Source organism: Ambystoma mexicanum, chromosome 12, assembly GCF_040938575.1.
Source record: "Ambystoma mexicanum isolate Mex_15411 chromosome 12, UKY_AmexF1_1, whole genome shotgun sequence".
In the NCBI taxonomy this organism is placed as follows: domain Eukaryota; kingdom Metazoa; phylum Chordata; class Amphibia; order Caudata; family Ambystomatidae; genus Ambystoma; species Ambystoma mexicanum.
Window position 1 is genome coordinate 671390 of NC_090936.1, and position 24268 is coordinate 695657.

The 24268-nt window shown below is 55.5% G+C and overlaps 2 protein-coding genes across 2 annotated transcripts in view; one reads left to right on the top strand and one right to left on the bottom strand.

Moving 5' to 3' along the window:
• The window catches only part of LOC138512912 (GLIPR1-like protein 1), a 310893-nt gene extending 301538 nt beyond the window's left edge, over positions 1–9355 (bottom strand). The window contains exon 1 of the mRNA XM_069627681.1: positions 8996–9355. Coding sequence (XP_069483782.1) covers positions 8996–9175 — 180 coding nt within the window. The 5' untranslated portion in view covers positions 9176–9355. The remainder of the gene's footprint in view (positions 1–8995) is intronic.
• Positions 9356–9431: 76 nt separating this feature from the next.
• Positions 9432–24268, top strand: part of LOC138512913 (GLIPR1-like protein 2) — a 161360-nt gene continuing 146523 nt past the window's right edge. The window contains exon 1 of the mRNA XM_069627682.1: positions 9432–9715. Coding sequence (XP_069483783.1) covers positions 9548–9715 — 168 coding nt within the window. The 5' untranslated portion in view covers positions 9432–9547. The remainder of the gene's footprint in view (positions 9716–24268) is intronic.

The following is a 24268-nucleotide window of genomic DNA, read 5'->3' on the forward strand; positions in this document are numbered from 1 at the left end:
CTTTAAGGTACCGTGTCCGCCAGGCCTCCCTTTCTAAAGATTGCTACAAGGTAATAATAATCCCTTAACCTTCTGGACTGGGCTGGCCGCCTTGACCATATCCAACTGGTCCCCTTTCTTTTGGTCCAACTCTTCCTGAACCTTTTCAAGACTTTTGTGCACTTTTTAACCGTGTGACCTTGGACACATTTCGTTCTGATCCGGCTTTCTGAACTCTAACTTCACGGTTTGACTCTGCCTTCCTCTCTTGCTGTGTTCTTGTGAAAGTGTTGGGATCTGTTTCAATTTATATCCTGCTTTTCTCTCCCTTTTTAAATGAATTATTAGAGTGCCATCTGCGTTAAGCGCTCACCGCTGTCTGAAAATAAGTGGAGCTTTACTTAAGACTTGTCTAATATTCTTTTAAGGGAGAGTATATCTTTTAGTGACCGTGTTTTTGAACTGCTTAATATTAGTGCCTGTGTGTTTTATTAGATGTGGTTTTAAATAAATAATTATATCTCTTTTACACTAAGCTCTGGTCAGTGTTTGCTTGTTCTACTGTGTTCTTTTGACCTATTGTGAATACTCTGTATACTGCCTAACTCTTCTTGAGGGAAGTCGGACTGCTCAGCCACAGCTACCAAGTGAATCTGTGTGGTACAGACTGCTACCAAGTGGGTTTACTGCCAAACACCTGTAGTCTTAAATCTTTTGCAGTGGTCCCAGAGGGAACTGCACTGGTTTCTGTCTAACACTATGGTACCGAAACCTCCCTTTTAGATCTCAAGTAACGTCTACTTGCTAATATGGATAAAGGCCTAGCAACTCTTCTTATGTCTCCGGATTTATCCGCGGCATTCGATTTGGTTGATCACCCCACTTTGGTAGCCAGAATGACCAAGGTGGCTAATTTCTCCCCTTCCGCTGCATCATGGATGAATTCCTTCTTGGCTAAACGACAAAGTAGAGTCTTTATCGGGCAATTCGAAGCGGACCCAATCCCGGTTCTTTTTGGGGTCCCTCAGGGTGCTAGTACCTCCCCCTGCCTTTATAACATCTATACTGCTCGCTTCTTTAAGATGCTCGAGGAAGAAGGTACCTCATTTTCCAACTATACCGAAGAAACCCAGGTCTTAGTAAAACCTTCTGGTGTATATTCCCAGGATGAACAAGAGCTAAACAGAATGTTGTCCCTTATTGAAAACTGGATGATAGCCAACAACTTTGCGTTAAACAAAAGCAAAACTGAGCTCATGATCATGATCGTGGGCAATACAAACTACCTTGCCAATTTGGATCCCATGTATAAATCATTTAGGCTAGGCATTGTAGACATTTCTCCCCAACCTAAATTAAAAATACTAGGCGTCGTCTTGGATCATTCCCTCAATATGAGAGCCCACGTAGGTAGCATCATCTCCGCCTCCACTTACTATGTGAAACTTTTGACCCACTTAAGACCTTTTATCTCGCAGGCAAATGCAGAGACCATCGCAAGAGCTATAGTTGGGGCAAAGACCGATTACTGTGGCAGCCTCCTGGTCGGATTGGGAAAAACTGACTCCAATAGACTTCAAATAGTCCAGAACGGGGCTGTCCAGGTAGTTACGGGCCTGGCGCGGCGTGACCACGTCTCATCTGCCCGACTTTCCTTACACTGGCTGTCGATCGAAGCCTGCATTAAATTCAGAATATTTACTATTGTCTTTAAGTGCAGACTTGGCATAATGCCCAAATACCTGCTTGATCAAATCCAAGACAAAGCCAACACCAGGGTCCATAGGTCTAGCAATCAGAACTTGCTATCTCTTCCATGCTGCAAACTCAAGAAGGTGGAGAATGGTGCCTTTTATACTGCAGCACCCAAACTCTGGAACTTGCTTCCCCTCACGCTCAGTCAGCAAGCCTCGGTCACCTCCTTCAAGAAGATCCTCAAGACTCACCTTTTCTACTAATCATTCATTCATTCTCTCACTCATCTATGCTGACTGGGTACCATCACATTCTGATGTAGTAATCGTCTTCCCCATTTGTCTCATGATCACATCCTTTTTCGTATTTGTGTTTTTTGTCATGTCCGCGCCCTCACGCCTTAGGGTTCATGGCTGCGTGTTATAAATTGAATAAAGTAAAAGTAAAGGAAACTTCTGGAGTGCCCGATTGGCGAAAAAGGGAGGAAAAACATCTGGGTTCAATTCCCACTCTTAACTGGTCACCGCCTGGCGGCTGAGTGAATCTGCTGTTACATTGATAAGGCCCGGAATGTGCACATACAGCAACCAAATGTTGTGTTGAGTGGCCCATTCTCATATTTGAATTGCAAGATCCACAGGGAGAGAAGACTTGGTGCCACCCTACTTGTTGATATAAAACATCACCACCTAATTGTCCGTGCGAATACGTACCACCTTGTTCAAGATGGACGGTTGAAAAGCCTTTAGCACCAGAAAAACAGCCCACAGAAAGGTTGCTGGTCGAGGACCACCATAGCAGATCTGCCGTCATGCCAGATGGAATCGGAATCATCTTGGAATCCGGGTCCGAAGCATGGGACCAAGAGCTCTGAAGGGACGCCTCATTTTCAAATGCGCCAGAGGCAAAGCAAGGAGGCAGGAAGCCATCAGGCCCAGAAGTCTACGAAACCACCAAGCCATCATGTGCGAGGATTGGAGGAAGAGCTGACATGTGGTGGATAGATCCGCAATCCTGTTTGCCGTGAGGAAGACCCTGGTATCGATCATGTTCCAATGAAAACCCAGGAAAATCAGGTATTGGAAGACCTTCATGGAAGATTTCCGCCAGTTCACCGACAGCCCATGGTGGAACAGGAGCTGGAGGTGAGACTGGAGATTGCTCAACGCCGTCAGTGGACAGGACTGCTCGTCGTCCAAATACAGATATACATGAACGCCTTGTAGCCGGAGGTAAACTGAGATGACCAACATCATCTTCGTAACTGAGGACACGGAATTGAAAATATTCCTCCCCCAGAGAGAACCGCAGATATTTCCCATGCGGTCTCCATATCAGGATGTGCATGGAAGCGTCCTGAAGGTCATCTACACTGAGCCAGTCGTCCTTCCGAAGAGAGGACTTGATTTGGCAAGGTGTGATCATTTTGAATTTCTGTTGGGGAAGAGAAAGATTGAATTGGGAAAGATCAAGGATAGTGGGCAGGCCAGCTTGGTTGGGTTTGGGCACTGTAAACAGACGAGAGTAGAAGCCTGCCCCTTGCTCCCCAAGGGGAACAGGTTCATCTGTCCTGAGGTCCAGAAGCTTCTGGGAGGGTGTCCCAAACTGTTGGAAGGGAGTGTTGAATGGTGGGGTAGGGGGGAGGGTAAATCGAAAGCCCGCCCGAGCGATGGACAAAACCCACTGATCGTCAGTCATGGTCTGCCATGCCTCCAGAGGAGACGAGATTCCCCAACCACCTCGTGCGACCAACAAAAAATATAATTTAGCTGATTTGTCGGCAGGGAGACTACCTGTCCCTGAGGAAGAGGCTGATGGCTGAGAGAAAAGCCGACCATCTTGCCGCTGTTTTTTTTGGTGGATGCTGCCAACCGGAGCTTCAGTTTGGCGCGCACAACAATCCTGAAACCCCCTGAATCCCGAAAAATGTTGCGGTCTGGGTACTCGCTTTGGTCTTTGTGAGCTCTTCATCGGTAGAAGAATGAAACAATTCCTTGGCATCAAAAGGAGGGTCCAGTACTTTGTCCTGCACTACCTTTGAAAACTTTGACGCGTGGAGCCATGCCTGGCGGGAGGTATCAACGCCCACCATAAGGCCTTGAGCTGAGGTATCCACGTGGTGAGCCGAAGCTTCCAGTAGATCCTGTTCCAACACCCTGACGTCCGACAAACCAGCTTTAAAGTCATCTAGCCTATCGGCAGGAATGCACTCCCGGAAATCGACTCTTTCCACAGCCTCTGGTTGGCTGCTGCCAGTAGGAGCTTGGTTTTCACTTGACGAAGCTGGAGAGCCGAATTGGCAAAGCCCTTCTTGCCCAAGGAGTCCAGAAGTTTATATTCCTTGGATAGGATTTGGGCCGCTGCCATTGAAGATGCAGAGGCCATCTTGGACTGGAGGGTGGCCCAGCCACCACTGTTGAGGACGGGAGCGGGCATGCCGATAAGGCTCTCTTCTCGGAAGAATGAAGCTTATATTGAGCGTCAATTCTCTTGTTGATATATAGCCCAGTGTGGGGCTTATTCCGGACTTTGTGGGCCTCAGCCAACATGTCCTTCTGGAGGAACAGGCCAGTGTGTTCATGAGATGACAGGGTAAAGGCTCTGGAAAGCACCCCCTCCTGAGGAGTGGGGACCTCAGGTACTGGAATGTCAAGGAGGGCCATCATATCCAGGAACCGGTCATGAAATGCTATCACCGAGCGGGGCTGCTCATCGCTGTCCTGATCTGCTTGAGAATCACCCATTGAGGCGGGAACAGAAAACTTAGTCCCCTCACATACCGCCTCAGGTTTTAAAGTGTTGTCCCTGTCCCCCAGAGTCTTTTCAATAGGAAACAACGGAGGCAGAGGAGGAAGAGGTGGAGGAGGTCCAGAAGGAAGCGGTGGAAGGAGTGGAAGCACCAGAACCTGAATCGGAAAAGCTGGGGCCAGAGGTGGAATAGGAGGCTCTGGATACATCTCCCTGGACAGACGCTTGAAATACGTCTACATAGGGTCAGAGTGCATGAACATCTGAAACTTCCCAAAGAACTCAGTCGAAGGCTTAGGCGTTGGAAGAGGAAGAGACTGCTCGTAATGGACATACTCCATGAACGCAAGGAGGATGGTTGCCAGGAGGGTCCCCCAGCAGCCGCGTCCACATAGACCATTGGCGCTGAAGCAGGAGGAAGCAAGACACTATGAGGCAGCTGGGTCCGCGCATGCCAGTCGAAAGAAGGCTGAACAGGTTTTTATTGTCCACGTGACGAGGAAAAGGCCACTCAGCCCCAAAAATAATGCTCCCAGCACCCTACAATGTGAAAGTAGGTGTAAGTATCCAAAATGGCTGCTGTGGACCACGCAGGTTGGGACGCCATTTTGTCCACACCTGAAGAGAACTGCCACACATGGGAAGATGAGGCAATTGTGTCCTCAGGGGACTTAACACCTTAGCCTGGATGGTCTCGGATGTTTATTGGACATCTTAGAACCAACTCCACACTTAGCCTCCAACAGAGGAACCTCGGACGGGGGTACCAGAGTTAAAGTGGTCCGTGACTGCCCTCTCTGCCGCCTCCACAGAACTGGTACCACCATGACCCTGGGCATGGGACGGTTGAGGAATATATCGCACAGACAAGGCCTTCTGAGTGGGTCTCTCAGATCTGTCAGTACAGACTTTAGCCTCTACAAGAGGAACCTCAGGTTTTAACCCGGTACGTAAAGCACCCTTAAGAGGGGCCTCGAGCCGTGACTTGTTATGGAAAGCTCCAGAAGAGGAGACCTCAGGGCGAACCCCCGTATCAGCATGGAAAGCTCCAGAAACGGAGACCTCAGGTCAGACCCTGGTATCCAGAGCCGCAGACGAACTGGGCTTAGCCATAGCACCATAATGGTGAACCTCGGAACGGTGTCCGGTACTGGCAGGTCAGTGAGAACCCTCAGAGAACACTCCGGTACGCCGGTTAAGCCACTAGGGCGCCTCAGCGGAATACTTGGTGATAGAGCTAAACACAGCCCCTCCCAGCCGTAGAGGACCCCGGGAAGGAGTTCCCTGGCCGGGGCACCCTAAAAAGTAAAGAACTTACCTACCAGGTGTTTCTTCTTCTCGTAGATGAAGAGCTGCAAATGCGGTGGACCAACGTGCTGAAACACGACCTCCCACCGAAGAAGACGATGGAGTGCCCGGACGAAGAGGGAGTCGCAATAGAGGCACAAGTCCCAATGATGTTCCGGACCTAGATACTTCAGACAAACAGGATGAGGATCGGCCCCTGAGAAACGACATTTGCAGGAAGAACAGGACACAAATCCCAGATGCTGCGGCATAGACGGAGGACTAGACGACTGTGGAACCGGAGCAAAAAGGAAGGCCAACAAGAGCCAAAAAAAAGAACTCCCAGTGATACAAGTGCATCCAGCCCCGACCGCTCAGAGAAAAGGAATGGAGGGCGATTCGCGGGGTTAAGGCCACGTGCGGTATCCCACGTAAACATAAAAGAAGGACAGAAATCTTCATTTTTTAATGCTTTTTGACAAAAGTGCTCCGGTCCCGTCCCAAAGGACGGAATGTCCCACAAGTATGGAGGAAGGGGACGGGACGTAAGAGTTTGACGTTTTTAATATTGGAAGTTGTGAAGCGTCCAGAAAAGGGAGGCAATTACAATGCTCATCTCCTCCCATGACAATTGTTTTGGATACACTTTCTCGATACTATACATCCCAGTGGTCTCAATGAAGAATTCAGTCTTAACTGCTTTTTTACAACCATTCATGGGGTGATCACTGCACATTTATATACAAGTATGGATTGGACATGACTCTAGATCTTTCTTATTAATGTCGAATAATATGGTTCTGGGTCCTTTGAAAACCGTCCAGTTGAACGTTAAGTCGATGATTCTTTTAAAAACTTATTAATGGAGCCTTTGTGTATGCATATGCATGTTTAAATTAGGAATTGAGTCCCATACGACTTTATTTATCATCCACTATGTGGCTATTGTACATGTATCTTTAACTATAGATTCTATGTGACTAGGGGACCTATCCAGATTAGATGAACATTATGAATCATCTATTGTTGATATTTAACTTTGTATTATTGAATGTTGGCTGTGTGCTTACAACACGTTTAGTGTTGAATTCATGTCTGTCAATTTGCTGAGAGAAATCCTCTCCAGGGTGACTCTGTGGCCATTGTTTCATTTGTGTAATAAGTTGACTATTTTGTTTCCGTTTACCAACTCTTGTTTACAATAGTCGTCCGTTTGAGCCAATTGGATGGAGATTTTTGATTTTTTTTAATCTTTCCACAACATATTTTTAACATGGTTTTATGGGATAATTCTAGGGTAGTTTTACTTTTGGGGCTCACTATTTTTTCAGTCTGTTAGTTAGGACATTTTTTTGAGTTTCTATTTAAGGAATTCTTATTAGTGTTCTGATTTGTTAGTGTCATTCTGTTAGCCTTTGGTGCTGATAGAATAGGGAGCAATACGCTTTCCAGACATTTCCAATTTTTCCTTTAGGATGTTTCCTCACTAGGCAGGGTGGGTTTTTAGTCCTTTTTTCCATCTCGTTAGGGGACTCTATTACTCTTTATCTCAGTTTGGCTTTAAGCCGGCTTCACTAGCCTTTATCTATGTTCCTTCTTAGATGTCTACATGTAATGTAGAATATATTTCTAGCCCTCTCGCTATTTCGATAGGGGAGGCGATTGTCTTATCATTACGCATCGGCTGTTCACCCGCACTCGACAACCTGCAGTACTTGTGGAGATTGTTGGTTTTCACGTTGCGCCTAGTCTTTATTGTAATTTTTCACTTGTTGGAAGGCAAGAAAGTTGGCAAGGGGACCAGGAATTTTTACAATAATATATTCGGAAGTTAGCCCAAAGTTTGACACATTGCTCTTTTGTTGCTTTTTTTCTGAAGCATCACTAATCGGATTCATATGAAAGTCCATGGGCTAAACCAGTACTGGGGAGTCATTACCCATCTCGGGAGGATAGTCCGGGCAACGTGCTAGCCTTGGAAGCAAGACGACACAGAGCACCACCGGTTCGATTCCCGGGTTCGCGTTTAGAAACCTTAGTGCGTTATAAATAACTATCATAATACACTTCATGTATCGCCACATTGATGTGCTGTGCATGGGGCTCTGCCTGCTTTTTTGGGTAAGCCTATGTGTATGTTTTAATTGCAGAGAAAGCAGCAATGTTCGCATTGTACTATGCAAAGTCTGATTGGTTGCTATTTCTTTACAGGAAGACACATTGCATATTGAATCGAACCGCTTTCATGTTAGAGCTTTTAGTTGTCTTTGAGATATTTGGCTCTTCATCTTGTTTTTACTACGATACGAGGTTAGTAGCTCTTTTTCTTGGCTATCATTGGGCATTCCTTTATTTTTTGGTGAGACATGTGTTATTTACCATTCATTGGATTTTGTCTTTAGATATTTTACTTAGGTGTTTTCACTCCTGGGACATCTTTTTTAATTCAAGCTTGATGGCCTTAGTCGAGTATCGGGCCATGTAGGCCCTACATCATTTATTTGATTACTTTCTTTCTCTATGGCTCTAGCATGCTTTACATGTGTACAATGGGCTACACATGGGTCACTTTTCTTTTGACCTCGTTTTATCACTTCTGTTGCATCACATCCAGTTGGCTCTATGGACTTCTAGGTGATATTTGTCCCCAATCTTAACCATTTGAATGTTTAATTTCTATGTTATAATACACACATGACTCTGAATTTGTTAATAGAAAATCTTATCCCTTTTATCTTTTGGAGCGTACCCAAACTATATAGCTGTTTTTTTCTTAATTAATTTGTGCAATGCTCTTGAAGCAGGGGGTTTCACTCCGAAACGCACCAGCTAACTACAGACCTCCTGACTGTATGAAGATACAGACACCATTTCACTGAGATATTACATTACAATATTTTGTTACATACACATTGTTTATTTCCTGATGAGTCTATAATCTTGTTTTGTTCAGCATCTATAACGTGTGCAGGGGAGGGGTCCTTACCTTGCAGCGTCTTTTCTTACTTGTAGTTTACCTTTTCATGATTTCAGAAAAGTGCAAGTCAGAGAATTCCAAGCAGAACAGGGAGGTGGTGTGGGGGGTTCTCCCGGGAGCCCCTGAGAAGCAAGAGCTCTCTCTGTAGTTACCGCCTAGCCTGGTACTGTGAGATGGGGCACGAGTCTAGCTCGAGCTGCCTGGGGCCCGCTCTATTCTCCGGCCTCAGGGTGGGATCCACTCCCCTCGCCCCCGCCCCCAGCGAGGCCCTGCCTGATACCTGCAGAGGATGGGGGGAAACGGCCTTACCATGCGCAGCATGTCGCTCGCCTTCGGCGTGACCGCCGAGCGGTACTGGTTGTGCGCGTCGACGATCCCTTTTATAAAGTCGGGGTCGGTGTGGGACGGTCCAACCAAGGCGGAAGCAGTCAAATCGAAAAGCAGGCCGAGTGGCAGGAGAGCCAGCGGCAAAAGCCCCGCCGCGTCCATTCCGCTTCCAGAGGGAGTGGTGGCGTCAGGGGGCGCGCGAGCTCTGCCGTTCCAACGGATAAGGGCACGTGCCGCGACGGGGGCGCAGCGCCCCCTGGAGGCCCGCCCGCCCGTATGCCCGCCGGCTGAGGAGAAATCCCGCGCGCCAGGCGGGAGGCCGCCTCAGCACGCGCCCTTCCCGCCTCCCGCACACGCCTCCGCACGCGCCCTTGCTTCCCGCCTTTTCCATCGAGAAAGCTCATGGTCCCCATCTGGCACTTCCAGTGAACGTTCTCGGCCGTTAGGGCTCCCGTCAGAGCGGCCCGCGGCCGGCGAGCTCTGGAACTTTCGGGCCTTGCTTGGGCGCCGCCGGTCACACCGTCCCGAGAAGAGATGGCGAGGAGGCCGCTGTTGGCGCTCCTGTTACTGCTCCGCGGTGCCCTGCTCTTGGATCTCAACCCGCCCGTCCACTCCGACCCCGCGTTCATACGGAAAACGCTGGCCGATCACAACGCCCTGCGAGCAGAGGTGTCCCCTGAGGCCAGCGACATGCGCTACATGGTGAGGAGGACGCGGGTCTATGCCCCTCCCGACGGCTCGGCGTGCCACCGAGGGCACAGCCCCCTGAGGCCTGGTGCTGGTAGTGGCAGTATTACTCTGTCTAGTCCCCCCCCCCATGGTGCTGGTAGTGGCAGTATTACTCTGTCTAGTCCCCCCCTGGGGTCTGGTGCTGCTAGTGGCAGTATTACTCTGTCTAGTCCCCCCCTGGGGCCTGGTGCTGGTAGTGGCAGTATTACTCTGTCTAGTCCCCCTCCCTGGGGCCTGGTGCTGGTAGTGGCAGTATTACTCTGTCTAGTCCCCCCTGGGGTCTGGTGCTGCTAGTGGCAGTATTACTCTGTCTAGTCCCCCCCTGGGGCCTGGTGCTGGTAGTGGCAGTATTACTCTGTCTAGTCCCCCCCCCCCCCCGGGGCCTGGTGCTGGTAGTGGCAGTATTACTCTGTCTAGTCCCCCCCTGGGGCCTGGTGCTGGTAGTGGCAGTATTACTCTGTCTAGTCTCCCCCCCCCTGGGGCCTGGTGCTGGTAGTGGCAGTATTACTCTGTCTAGTCCCCCTCCCTGGGGCCTGGTGCTGGTAGTGGCAGTATTACTCTGTCTAGTCCCCCTCCCTGGGGCCTGGTGCTGGTAGTGGCAGTATTACTCTGTCTAGTCCCCCCCCCTGGGGCCTGCTGCTGGTAGTGGCAGTATTACTCTGTCTAGCCCCCCCCGCATGGTGCTGGTAGTGGCAGTATTACTCTGTCTAGTCCCCCCTCCCTGGGGCCTGGTGCTGGTAGTGGCAGTATTACTCTGTCTAGTCCCCCCCTGGGGCATGGTAGTGGCAGTATTACTCTGTCTAGTCCCCCCCGCATGGTGCTGGTAGTGGCAGTATTACTCTGTCTAGCCCCCCCCCCCCCGCATGGTGCTGGTAGTGGCAGTATTACTCTGTCTAGTCCCCCCTCTCTGGGGCCTGGTGCTGGTAGTGGCAGTATTACTCTGTCTAGTCCCCCCCTGGGGCCTGGTGCTGGTAGTGGCAGTATTACTCTGTCTAGTCCCCCCTGGGGCATGGTAGTGGCAGTATTACTCTGTCTAGTCCCCCCCGCATGGTGCTGGTAGTGGCAGTATTACTCTGTCTAGCCCCCCCCCCCCCGCATGGTGCTGGTAGTGGCAGTATTACTCTGTCTAGTCCCCCCTCTCTGGGGCCTGGTGCTGGTAGTGGCAGTATTACTCTGTCTAGTCCCCCCTGGGGCATGGTAGTGGCAGTATCACTCTGTCTAGTCCCCCCCCGCATGGTGCTGGTAGTGGCAGTATTACTCTGTCTAGTCCCCCCCTGGGGCCTGGTGCTGGTAGTGGCAGTATTACTCTGTCTAGTCCCCCCCCTGGGGCCTGGTGCTGGTAGTGGCAGTATTACTCTGTCTAGTCCCCCCCTGGGGCATGGTAGTGGCAGTATTACTCTGTCTAGTCCCCCCCCCTGGGGCCTGCTGCTGGTAGTGGCAGTATTACTCTGTCTAGTCCCCCTCCCTGGGGCCTGCTGCTGGTAGTGGCAGTATTACTCTGTCTAGTCCCCCCCTGGGGCCTGGTGCTGGTAGTGGCAGTATTACTCTGTCTAGTCCCCCCTGGGGCATGGTAGTGGCAGTATTACTCTGTCTAGTCCCCCCCGCATGGTGCTGGTAGTGGCAGTATTACTCTGTCTAGCCCCCCCCCCGCATGGTGCTGGTAGTGGCAGTATTACTCTGTCTAGTCCCCCCTCTCTGGGGCCTGGTGCTGGTAGTGGCAGTATTACTCTGTCTAGTCCCCCCTGGGGCATGGTAGTGGCAGTATTACTCTGTCTAGTCCCCCCCCGCATGGTGCTGGTAGTGGCAGTATTACTCTGTCTAGTCCCCCCCTGGGGCCTGGTGCTGGTAGTGGCAGTATTACTCTGTCTAGTCCCCCCCCTGGGGCCTGGTGCTGGTAGTGGCAGTATTACTCTGTCTAGTCCCCCCCTGGGGCATGGTAGTGGCAGTATTACTCTGTCTAGTCCCCCCCCTGGGGCCTGCTGCTGGTAGTGGCAGTATTACTCTGTCTAGTCCCCCCTCTCTGGGGCCTGGTGCTGGTAGTGGCAGTATTACTCTGTCTAGTCCCCCCTCTCTGGGGCCTGGTGCTGGTAGTGGCAGTATTACTCTGTCTAGTCCCCCCTCTCTGGGGCCTGGTGCTGGTAGTGGCAGTATTACTCTGTCTAGTCCCCCCCTGGGATCTGGTGCTGCTAGTGGCAGTATTACTCTGTCTAGCCCCCCCCCTGGGGCCTGGTGCTGGTAGTGGCAGTATTACTCTGTCTAGTCCCCCCCTGGGGCATGGTAGTGGCAGTATTACTCTGTCTAGTCCCCCCCCTGGGGCCTGCTGCTGGTAGTGGCAGTATTACTCTGTCTAGTCCCCTCCCTGAGGCCTGCTGCTGGTAGTGGCAGTATTACTCTGTCTAGTCCCCTCCCTGAGGCCTGGTGCTGGTAGTGGCAGTATTACTCTGTCTAGTCCCCCTCCCTGGGGCCTGCTGCTGGTAGTGGCAGTATTACTCTGTCTAGTCCCCTCCCTGAGGCCTGGTGCTGGTAGTGGCAGTATTACTCTGTCTAGTCCCCCTCCCTGGGGCCTGCTGCTGGTAGTGGCAGTATTACTCTGTCTAGTCCCCTCCCTGAGGCCTGGTGCTGGTAGTGGCAGTATTACTCTGTCTAGTCCCCCCTCTCTGGGGCCTGGTGCTGGTAGTGGCAGTATTACTCTGTCTAGTCCCCCCTCTCTGGGGCCTGGTGCTGGTAGTGGCAGTATTACTCTGTCTAGTCCCCCCTCTCTGGTGCCTGGTGCTGGTAGTGGCAGTATTACTCTGTCTAGTCCCCCCCTGGGGCATGGTAGTGGCAGTATTACTCTGTCTAGTCCCCCCCCCTGGGGCCTGCTGCTGGTAGTGGCAGTATTACTCTGTCTAGTCCCCCCCTCCCTGGGGCCTGCTGCTGGTAGTGGCAGTATTACTCTGTCTAGTCCCCCCCCTGGGGCCTGCTGCTGGTAGTGGCAGTATTACTCTGTCTAGCCCCCCCCACCCCCTGGGGCCTGCTGCTGGTAGTGGCAGTATTACTCTGTCTAGTCCCCCCCCTGGGGCCTGGTGCTGGTAGTGGCAGTATTACTCGGTCTAGTCCAGGCCGCCTGGTGCTGGTGGCAGTATTACTCTGTCTAGTCCCCCCCCGGGTGCGTGGTGCTGGTGGCAGTATTACTCTGTCTAGTCCCCCCCCTGGGGCCTGGTGTTGGTGGCAGTATTACTCTGTCTAGTCCTCCCGGGGCCTGGTGCTGGTGGCAGTATTACTCTGTCTAGTCCCCCCTGGGGCCTGGTGCTGGTAGTGGCAGTATTACTATGTCTAGCCCCCCCCCCTGGGGCCTGGTGCTGGTAGTGGCAGTATTACTCTGTCTAGTCCCCCCCCCCTGGGGCCTGGTGCTGGTAGTTGCAGTATTACTCTGTCTAGTCCCCCCCTGGGGCCTGGTGCTGGTAGTGGCAGTATTACTCTGTCTAGTCCCCCTCCCTGGGGCCTGGTGCTGGTAGTGGCAGTATTACTCTGTCTAGTCCCCCTCCCTGGGGCCTGGTGCTGGTAGTGGCAGTATTATTCTGTCTAGTCCCCCCTGGGGCCTGGTGCTGCTAGTGGCAGTATTACTCTGTCTAGTCCCCCCCCCCTGGGGCCTGCTGCTGGTAGTGGCAGTATTACTCTGTCTAGTCCCCCTCCCTGGGGCCTGGTGCTGGTAGTGGCAGTATTACTCTGTCTAGTCCCCCTCCCTGGGGCCTGGTGCTGGTAGTGGCAGTATTACTCTGTCTAGTCCCCCTCCCTGGGGCCTGGTGCTGGTAGTGGCAGTATTACTCTGTCTAGTCCCCCTCCCTGGGGCCTGGTGCTGGTAGTGGCAGTATTACTCCGTCTAGTCCCCTCCCTGGGGCCTGGTGATGGTAGTGGCAGTATTACTCTGTCTAGTCCCCCCCCCCCCCCCGGGGCCTGCTGCTGGTAGTGGCAGTATTACTCTGTCTAGTCCCCCCCTGGGGCCTGCTGCTGGTAGTGGCAGTATTACTCTGTCTAGTCCCCGCCCCTGGGGCCTGGTGCTGGTAGTGGCAGTATTACTCTGTCTAGTCCCCCCCTGGGGCCTGCTGCTGGTAGTGGCAGTATTACTCTGCCTAGTCCCCCCCCTGGGGCCTGGTGCTGGTAGTGGCAGTATTACTCTGTCTAGTCCCCCCCTGGGGCCTGGTGCTGGTAGTGGCAGTATTACTCTGTCTAGTCCCCCTCCCTGGGGCCTGGTGCTGGTAGTGGCAGTATTACTCTGTCTAGTCCCCCTCCCTGGGGCCTGGTGCTGGTAGTGGCAGTATTACTCTGTCTAGTCCCCCCCTGGGGCCTGGTGCTGGTAGTGGCAGTATTACTCTGTCTAGTCCCCCTCCCTGGGGCCTGGTGCTGGTAGTGGCAGTATTACTCTGTCTAGTCCCCCTCCCTGGGGCCTGGTGCTGGTAGTGGCAGTATTATTCGGTCTAGTCCCCCCCTGGGGCCTGGTGCTGCTAGTGGCAGTATTACTCTGTCTAGTCCCCCCCCTGGGGCCTGCTGCTGGTAGTGGCAGTATTACTCTGTCTAGTCCCCCTCCCTGGGGCCTGGTGCTGGTAGTGGCAGTATTACTCTGTCTAGTCCCCCTCCCTGGGGCCTGGTGCTGGTAGTGGCAGTATTACTCTGTCTAGTCCCCCTCCCTGGGGCCTGGTGCTGGTAGTGGCAGTATTACTCTGTCTAGTCCCCCTCCCTGGGGCCTGGTGCTGGTAGTGGCAGTATTACTCTGTCTAGTCCCCCCCCCTGGGGCCTGCTGCTGGTAGTGGCAGTATTACTCTGTCTAGTCCCCCCCCTGGGGCCTGCTGCTGGTAGTGGCAGTATTACTCTGTCTAGTCCCCCCCTGGGGCCTGGTGCTGGTAGTGACAGTATTCCTTTGTCTAGCCCCCCCCCCCCTGGGGCCTGCTGCTGGTAGTGGCAGTATTACTCTGTCTAGTCCCCCCCCCTGGGGCCTGCTGCTGGTAGTGGCAGTATTACTCTGTCTAGTCCCCCCCCCTGGGTCCTGGTGCTGGTAGTGGCAGTATTACTCTGTCTAGTCCCCCCCCCCCGGGGCCTGCTGCTGGTAGTGGCAGTATTACTCTGTCTAGTCCCCCCCTGGGGCCTGGTGCTGGTAGTGGCAGTATTACTCTGTCTAGTCCCCCCCCCTGGGGCCTGCTGCTGGCAGTGGCAGTATTACTCTGTCTAGTCCCCCCCCTGGGGCCTGGTGCTGGTAGTGGCAGTATTACTCGGTCTAGTCCAGGCCGCCTGGTGCTGGTGGCAGTATTACTCTGTCTAGTCCCCCCCCGGGTGCGTGGTGCTGGTGGCAGTATTACTCTGTCTAGTCCCCCCCCTATGGCCTGGTGCTGGTGGCAGTATTACTCTGTCTAGTCCCCCCTGGGGCCTGGTGCTGGTAGTATTACTCTGTCTAGTCCCCCCCCCTGGGGCCTGGTGCTGATAGTGGCAGTATTACTCTGTCTAGTCCCCCCCCCTGGGGCCTGGTGCTGGTAGTGGCAGTATTACTCTGTCTAGTCCCCCCCTGGGGCCTGGTGCTGGTAGTGGCAGTATTACTCTGTCTAGTCCCCCTCCCTGGGGCCTGGTGCTGGTAGTGGCAGTATTACTCTGTCTAGTCCCCCTCCCTGGGGCCTGGTGCTGGTAGTGGCAGTATTACTCTGTCTAGTCCCCCTCCCTGGGGCCTGGTGCTGGTAGTGGCAGTATTACTCTGTCTAGTCCCCCCCCTGGGGCCTGGTGCTGGTAGTGGCAGTATTACTCTGTCTAGTCCCCCCTGGGGCCTGGTGCTGGTAGTGGCAGTATTACTCTGTCTAGTCCCCCTCCCTGGGGCCTGGTGCTGGTAGTGGCAGTATTACTCTGTCTAGTCCCCCCCCTGGGACCTGGTGCTGGTAGTGGCAGTATTACTCTGTCTAGTTCCCCCCCCTCTGGGGCCTGGTGCTGGTAGTGGCAGTATTACTCTGTCTAGTCCCCCCCTGGGGCCCGGTGCTGGTAGTGGCAGTATTACTCTGTCTAGTCCCCCCCTGGGGCCTGGTGCTGGTAGTGGCAGTATTACTCGGTCTAGTCCAGGCCGCCTGGTGCTGGTGGCAGTATTACTCTGTCTAGTCCCCCCCCCGGGTGCGTGGTGCTGGTGGCAGTATTACTCTGTCTAGTCCCCCCCCCTGGGGCCTGGTGTTGGTGGCAGTATTACTCTGTCTAGTCCTCCCGGGGCCTGGTGCTGGTGGCAGTATTACTCTGTCTAGTCCCCCCTGGGGCCTGGTGCTGGTAGTGGCAGTATTACTATGTCTAGCCCCCCCCCCCCCTGGGGCCTGGTGCTGGTAGTGGCAGTATTACTCTGTCTAGTCCCCCCCCCTGGGGCCTGGTGCTGGTAGTTGCAGTATTATTCGGTCTAGTCCCCCCCTGGGGCCTGGTGCTGCTAGTGGCAGTATTACTCTGTCTAGTCCCCCCCCTGGGGCCTGCTGCTGGTAGTGGCAGTATTACTCTGTCTAGTCCCCCTCCCTGGGGCCTGGTGCTGGTAGTGGCAGTATTACTCTGTCTAGTCCCCCTCCCTGGGGCCTGGTGCTGGTAGTGGCAGTATTACTCTGTCTAGTCCCCCTCCCTGGGGCCTGGTGCTGGTAGTGGCAGTATTACTCTGTCTAGTCCCCCTCCCTGGGGCCTGGTGCTGGTAGTGGCAGTATTACTCTGTCTAGTCCCCCCCCCTGGGGCCTGCTGCTGGTAGTGGCAGTATTACTCTGTCTAGTCCCCCCCCTGGGGCCTGCTGCTGGTAGTGGCAGTATTACTCTGTCTAGTCCCCCCCTGGGGCCTGGTGCTGGTAGTGACAGTATTCCTTTGTCTAGCCCCCCCCCCCTGGGGCCTGCTGCTGGTAGTGGCAGTATTACTCTGTCTAGTCCCCCCCCCTGGGGCCTGCTGCTGGTAGTGGCAGTATTACTCTGTCTAGTCCCCCCCCCTGGGTCCTGGTGCTGGTAGTGGCAGTATTACTCTGTCTAGTCCCCCCCCCCGGGGCCTGCTGCTGGTAGTGGCAGTATTACTCTGTCTAGTCCCCCCCTGGGGCCTGGTGCTGGTAGTGGCAGTATTACTCTGTCTAGTCCCCCCCCCTGGGGCCTGCTGCTGGCAGTGGCAGTATTACTCTGTCTAGTCCCCCCCCTGGGGCCTGGTGCTGGTAGTGGCAGTATTACTCGGTCTAGTCCAGGCCGCCTGGTGCTGGTGGCAGTATTACTCTGTCTAGTCCCCCCCCGGGTGCGTGGTGCTGGTGGCAGTATTACTCTGTCTAGTCCCCCCCCTATGGCCTGGTGCTGGTGGCAGTATTACTCTGTCTAGTCCCCCCTGGGGCCTGGTGCTGGTAGTATTACTCTGTCTAGTCCCCCCCCCCTGGGGCCTGGTGCTGATAGTGGCAGTATTACTCTGTCTAGTCCCCCCCCTGGGGCCTGGTGCTGGTAGTGGCAGTATTACTCTGTCTAGTCCCCCCCTGGGGCCTGGTGCTGGTAGTGGCAGTATTACTCTGTCTAGTCCCCCTCCCTGGGGCCTGGTGCTGGTAGTGGCAGTATTACTCTGTCTAGTCCCCCTCCCTGGGGCCTGGTGCTGGTAGTGGCAGTATTACTCTGTCTAGTCCCCCTCCCTGGGGCCTGGTGCTGGTAGTGGCAGTATTACTCTGTCTAGTCCCCCCCCTGGGGCCTGGTGCTGGTAGTGGCAGTATTACTCTGTCTAGTCCCCCCCTGGGGCCTGGTGCTGGTAGTGGCAGTATTACTCTGTCTAGTCCCCCTCCCTGGGGCCTGGTGCTGGTAGTGGCAGTATTACTCTGTCTAGTCCCCCCCCTGGGACCTGGTGCTGGTAGTGGCAGTATTACTCTGTCTAGTTCCCCCCCCTCTGGGGCCTGGTGCTGGTAGTGGCAGTATTACTCTGTCTAGTCCCCCCCTGGGGCCCGGTGCTGGTAGTGGCAGTATTACTCTGTCTAGTCCCCCCCTGGGGCCTGGTGCTGGTAGTGGCAGTATTACTCGGTCTAGTCCAGGCCGCCTGGTGCTGGTGGCAGTATTACTCTGTCTAGTCCCCCCCCCGGGTGCGTGGTGCTGGTGGCAGTATTACTCTGTCTAGTCCCCCCCCCTGGGGCCTGGTGTTGGTGGCAGTATTACTCTGTCTAGTCCTCCCGGGGCCTGGTGCTGGTGGCAGTATTACTCTGTCTAGTCCCCCCTGGGGCCTGGTGCTGGTAGTGGCAGTATTACTATGTCTAGCCCCCCCCCCCCCTGGGGCCTGGTGCTGGTAGTGGCAGTATTACTCTGTCTAGTCCCCCCCCCTGGGGCCTGGTGCTGGTAGTTGCAGTATTACTCTGTCTAGTCCCCCCCTGGGGCCTGGTGCTGGTAGTGGCAGTATTACTCTGTCTAGTCCCCCTCCCTGGGGCCTGGTGCTGGTAGTGGCAGTATTACTCTGTCTAGTCCCCCTCCCTGGGGCCTGGTGCTGGTAGTGGCAGTATTATTCTGTCTAGTCCCCCCTGGGGCCTGGTGCTGCTAGTGGCAGTATTACTCTGTCTAGTCCCCCCCCCTGGGGCCTGCTGCTGGTAGTGGCAGTATTACTCTGTCTAGTCCCCCTCCCTGGGGCCTGGTGCTGGTAGTGGCAGTATTACTCTGTCTAGTCCCCCTCCCTGGGGCCTGGTGCTGGTAGTGGCAGTATTACTCTGTCTAGTCCCCCTCCCTGGGGCCTGGTGCTGGTAGTGGCAGTATTACTCCGTCTAGTCCCCTCCCTGGGGCCTGGTGATGGTAGTGGCAGTATTACTCTGTCTAGTCCCCCCCCCCCGGGGCCTGCTGCTGGTAGTGGCAGTATTACTCTGTCTAGTCCCCCCCTGGGGCCTGCTGCTGGTAGTGGCAGTATTACTCTGTCTAGTCCCCCCCCCCCTGGGGCCTGGTTCTGGTAGTGGCAGTATTACTCTGTCTAGTCCCCCCCCTGGGGCCTGCTGCTGGTAGTGGCAGTATTACTCTGCCTAGTCCCCCCCCCTGGGGCCTGGTGCTGGTAGTGGCAGTATTACTCTGTCTAGTCCCCCCCTGGGGCCTGGTGCTGGTAGTGGCAGTATTACTCTGTCTAGTCCCCCTCCCTGGGGCCTGGTGCTGGTAGTGGCAGTATTACTCTGTCTAGTCCCCCTCCCTGGGGCCTGGTGCTGGTAGTGGCAGTATTACTCTGTCTAGTCCCCCCCTGGGGCCTGGTGCTGGTAGTGGCAGTATTACTCTGTCTAGTCCCCCTCCCTGGGGCCTGGTGCTGGTAGTGGCAGTATTACTCTGTCTAGTCCCCCTCCCTGGGGCCTGGTGCTTGTAGTGGCAGTATTATTCGTTCTAGTCCCCCCCTGGGGCCTGGTGCTGCTAGTGGCAGTATTACTCTGTCTAGTCCCCCCCCCTGGGGCCTGCTGCTGGTAGTGGCAGTATTACTCTGTCTAGTCCCCCTCCCTGGGGCCTGGTGCTGGTAGTGGCAGTATTACTCTGTCTAGTCCCCCTCCCTGGGGCCTGGTGCTGGTAGTGGCAGTATTACTCTGTCTAGTCCCCCTCCCTGGGGCCTGGTGCTGGTAGTGGCAGTATTACTCTGTCTAGTCCCCCTCCCTGGGGCCTGGTGCTGGTAGTGGCAGTATTACTCTGTCTAGTCCCCCCCCCTGGGGCCTACTGCTGGTAGTGGCATATTACTCTGTCTAGTCCCCCCCCTGGGGCCTGCTGCTGGTAGTGGCAGTATTACTCTGTCTAGTCCCCCCCTGGGGCCTGGTGCTGGTAGTGGCAGTATTCCTCTGTCTAGTCCCCCCCCCCTGGGGCCTGCTGCTGGTAGTGGCAGTATTACTCTGTCTAGTCCCCCCCCTGGGGCCTGCTGCTGGTAGTGGCAGTATTACTCTGTCTAGTCCCCCCCCCTGGGTCCTGGTGCTGGTAGTGGCAGTATTACTCTGTCTAGTCCCCCCCGGGGCCTGCTGCTGGTAGTGGCAGTATTACTCTGTCTAGTCCCCCCCTGGGGCCTGGTGCTGGTAGTGGCAGTATTACTCTGTCTAGTCCCCCCCCCTGGGGCCTGCTGCTGGTAGTGGCAGTATTACTCTGTCTAGTCCCCCCCTGGGGCCTGGTGCTGGTAGTGGCAGTATTACTCGGTCTAGTCCAGGCCGCATGGTGCTGGTGGCAGTATTACTCTGTCTAGTCCCCCCCGGGTGCGTGGTGCTGGTGGCAGTATTACTCTGTCTAGTCCCCCCCCTATGGCCTGGTGCTGGTGGCAGTATTACTCTGTCTAGTCCCCCCTGGGGCCTGGTGCTGGTAGTATTACTCTGTCTAGTCCCCCCCCCTGGGGCCTGGTGCTGATAGTGGCAGTATTACTCTGTCTAGTCCCCCCCCCCTGGGGCCTGGTGCTGGTAGTGGCAGTATTACTCTGTCTAGTCCCCCCCTGGGGCCTGGTGCTGGTAGTGGCAGTATTACTCTGTCTAGTCCCCCTCCCTGGGGCCTGGTGCTGGTAGTGGCAGTGTTACTCTGTCTAGTCCCCCTCCCTGGGGCCTGGTGCTGGTAGTGGCAGTATTACTCTGTCTAGTCCCCCTCCCTGGGGCCTGGTGCTGGTACTGGCAGTATTACTCTGTCTAGTCCCCCCCTGGGGCCTGGTGCTGGTAGTGGCAGTATTACTCTGTCTAGTCCCCCCCTGGGGCCTGGTGCTGGTAGTGGCAGTATTACTCTGTCTAGTCCCCCTCCCTGGGGCCTGGTGCTGGTAGTGGCAGTATTACTCTGTCTAGTCCCCCCCCTGGGACCTGGTGCTGGTAGTGGCAGTATTACTCTGTCTAGTTCCCCCCCCTCTGGGGCCTGGTGCTGGTAGTGGCAGTATTACTCTGTCTAGTCCCCCCCTGGGGCCCGGTGCTGGTAGTGGCAGTATTACTCTGTCTAGTCCCCTCCCTGAGGCCTGGTGCTGGTAGTGGCAGTATTACTCTGTCTAGTCCCCCTCCCTGGGGCCTGCTGCTGGTAGTGGCAGTATTACTCTGTCTAGTCCCCTCCCTGAGGCCTGGTGCTGGTAGTGGCAGTATTACTCTGTCTAGTCCCCCCTCTCTGGGGCCTGGTGCTGGTAGTGGCAGTATTACTCTGTCTAGTCCCCCCTCTCTGGGGCCTGGTGCTGGTAGTGGCAGTATTACTCTGTCTAGTCCCCCCTCTCTGGGGCCTGGTGCTGGTAGTGGCAGTATTACTCTGTCTAGTCCCCCCTCTCTGGAGCCTGGTGCTGGTAGTGGCAGTATTACTCTGTCTAGTCCCCCCCTGGGGCATGGTAGTGGCAGTATTACTCTGTCTAGTCCCCCCCCTGGGGCCTGCTGCTGGTAGTGGCAGTATTACTCTGTCTAGTCCCCCCCTCCCTGGGGCCTGCTGCTGGTAGTGGCAGTATTACTCTGTCTAGTCCCCCCCCGGGGCCTGCTGCTGGTAGTGGCAGTATTACTCTGTCTAGTCCCCCCCACCCCCTGGGGCCTGCTGCTGGTAGTGGCAGTATTACTCTGTCTAGTCCCCCCCTGGGGCCTGGTGCTGGTAGTGGCAGTATTACTCGGTCTAGTCCAGGCCGCCTGGTGCTGGTGGCAGTATTACTCTGTCTAGTCCCCCCCCCGGGTGCGTGGTGCTGGTGGCAGTATTACTCTGTCTAGTCCCCCCCCCCCTGGGGCCTGGTGTTGGTGGCAGTATTACTCTGTCTAGTCCCCCCCGGGGCCTGGTGCTGGTGGCAGTATTACTCTGTCTAGTCCCCCCTGGGGCCTGGTGCTGGTAGTGGCAGTATTACTATGTCTAGCCCCCCCCCCTGGGGCCTGGTGCTGGTAGTGGCAGTATTACTCTGTCTAGTCCCCCCCTGGGGCCTGGTGCTGGTAGTTGCAGTATTACTCTGTCTAGTCCCCCCCTGGGGCCTGGTGCTGGTAGTGGCAGTATTACTCTGTCTAGTCCCCCTCCCTGGGGCCTGGTGCTGGTAGTGGCAGTATTACTCTGTCTAGTCCCCCTCCCTGGGGCCTGGTGCTGGTAGTGGCAGTATTATTCTGTCTAGTCCCCCCTGGGGCCTGGTGCTGCTAGTGGCAGTATTACTCTGTCTAGTCCCCCCCCCCTGGGGCCTGCTGCTGGTAGTGGCAGTATTACTCTGTCTAGTCCCCCTCCCTGGGGCCTGGTGCTGGTAGTGGCAGTATTACTCTGTCTAGTCCCCCTCCCTGGGGCCTGGTGCTGGTAGTGGCAGTATTACTCTGTCTAGTCCCCCTCCCTGGGGCCTGGTGCTGGTAGTGGCAGTATTACTCTGTCTAGTCCCCCTCCCTGGGGCCTGGTGCTGGTAGTGGCAGTATTACTCCGTCTAGTCCCCTCCCTGGGGCCTGGTGATGGTAGTGGCAGTATTACTCTGTCTAGTCCCCCCCCTGGGGCCTGCTGCTGGTAGTGGCAGTATTACTCTGTCTAGTCCCCCCCTGGGGCCTGCTGCTGGTAGTGGCAGTATTACTCTGTCTAGTCCCCCCCCTGGGGCCTGGTGCTGGTAGTGGCAGTATTACTCTGTCTAGTCCCCCCCCCCTGGGGCCTGCTGCTGGTAGTGGCAGTATTACTCTGTCTAGTCCCCCCCCCCCTGGGTCCTGGTGCTGGTAGTGGCAGTATTACTCTGTCTAGTCCCCCCCCCGGGGCCTGCTGCTGGTAGTGGCAGTATTACTCTGTCTAGTCCCCCCCTGGGGCCTGGTGCTGGTAGTGGCAGTATTACTCTGTCTAGTCCCCCCCCTGGAGCCTGCTGCTGGTAGTGGCAGTATTACTCTGTCTAGTCCCCCCCTGGGGCCTGGTGCTGGTAGTGGCAGTATTACTCGGTCTAGTCCAGGTCGCCTGGTGCTGGTGGCAGTATTACTCTGTCTAGTCCCCCCCCCCGGGTGCGTGGTGCTGGTGGCAGTATTACTCTGTCTAGTCCCCCCCTGTGGCCTGGTGCTGGTGGCAGTATTACTCTGTCTAGTCCCCCCTGGGGCCTGGTGCTGGTAGTATTACTCTGTCTAGTCCCCCCCCCCCGGGGCCTGGTGCTGGTAGTGGCAGTATTACTCTGTCCAGTCCCCCCCTGGGGCCTGGTGCTGGTAGTGGCAGTATTACTCTGTCTAGTCCCCCCCCCCTGGGGCCTGGTGCTGGTAGTGGCAGTATTACTCTGTCTAGTCCCCCCCTGGGGCCTGGTGCTGGTAGTGGCAGTATTACTCTGTCTAGTCCCCCTCCCTGGGGCCTGGTGCTGGTAGTGGCAGTATTACTCTGTCTAGTCCCCCTCCCTGGGGCCTGGTGCTGGTAGTGGCAGTATTACTCTGTCTAGTCCCCCCTGAGGCCTGGTGCTGGTAGTGGCAGTATTACTCTGTCTAGTCCCCCTCCCTGGGGCCTGGTGCTGGTAGTGGCAGTATTACTCTGTCTAGTCCCCCTCCCTGGGGCCTGGTGCTGGTAGTGGCAGTATTATTCTGTCTAGTCCCCCCCTGGGGCCTGGTGCTGCTAGTGGCAGTATTACTCCGTCTAGTCCCCCCCCCCTGGGGCCTGCTGCTGGTAGTGGCAGTATTACTCTGTCTAGTCCCCCTCCCTGGGGCCTGGTGCTGGTAGTGGCAGTATTACTCTGTCTAGTCCCCCTCCCTGGGGCCTGGTGCTGGTAGTGGCAGTATTACTCTGTCTAGTCCCCCTCCCTGGGGCCTGGTGCTGGTAGTGGCAGTATTACTCTGTCTAGTCCCCCTCCCTGGGGCCTGGTGCTGGTAGTGGCAGTATTACTCTGTCTAGTCCCCCCCCCCTGGGTCCTGCTGCTGGTAGTGGCAGTATTACTCTGTCTAGTCCCCCCCCCCTGGGGCCTGCTGCTGGTAGTGGCAGTATTACTCTGTCTAGTCCCCCCCCTGGGGCCTGGTGCTGGTAGTGGCAGTATTACTCTGTCTAGTCCCCCCCCCCGGGGCCTGCTGCTGGTAGTGGCAGTATTACTCTGTCTAGTCCCCCCCCCTGGGGCCTGCTGCTGGTAGTGGCAGTATTACTCTGTCTAGCCCCCCCCCCCTGGGTCCTGGTGCTGGTAGTGGCAGTATTACTCTGTCTAGTCCCCCCCCCCGGGGCCTGCTGCTGGTAGTGGCAGTATTACTCTGTCTAGTCCCCCCCTGGGGCCTGGTGCTGGTAGTGGCAGTATTACTCTGTCTAGTCCCCCCCCCAGGGGCCTGCTGCTGGTAGTGGCAGTATTACTCTGTCTAGTCCCCCCCCTGGGGCCTGGTGCTGGTAGTGGCAGTATTACTCGGTCTAGTCCAGGCCGCCTGGTGCTGGTGGCAGTATTACTCTGTCTAGTCCCCCCCCGGGTGCGTGGTGCTGGTGGCAGTATTACTCTGTCTAGTCCCCCCCTGTGGCCTGGTGCTGGTGGCAGTATTACTCTGTCTAGTCCCCCCTGGGGCCTGGTGCTGGTAGTATTACTCTGTCTAGTCCCCCCCCCGGGGCCTGGTGCTGATAGTGGCAGTATTACTCTGTCTAGTCCCCCCCTGGGGCCTGGTGCTGGTAGTGGCAGTATTACTCTGTCTAGTCCCCCCCCCTGGGGCCTGGTGCTGGTAGTGGCAGTATTACTCTGTCTAGT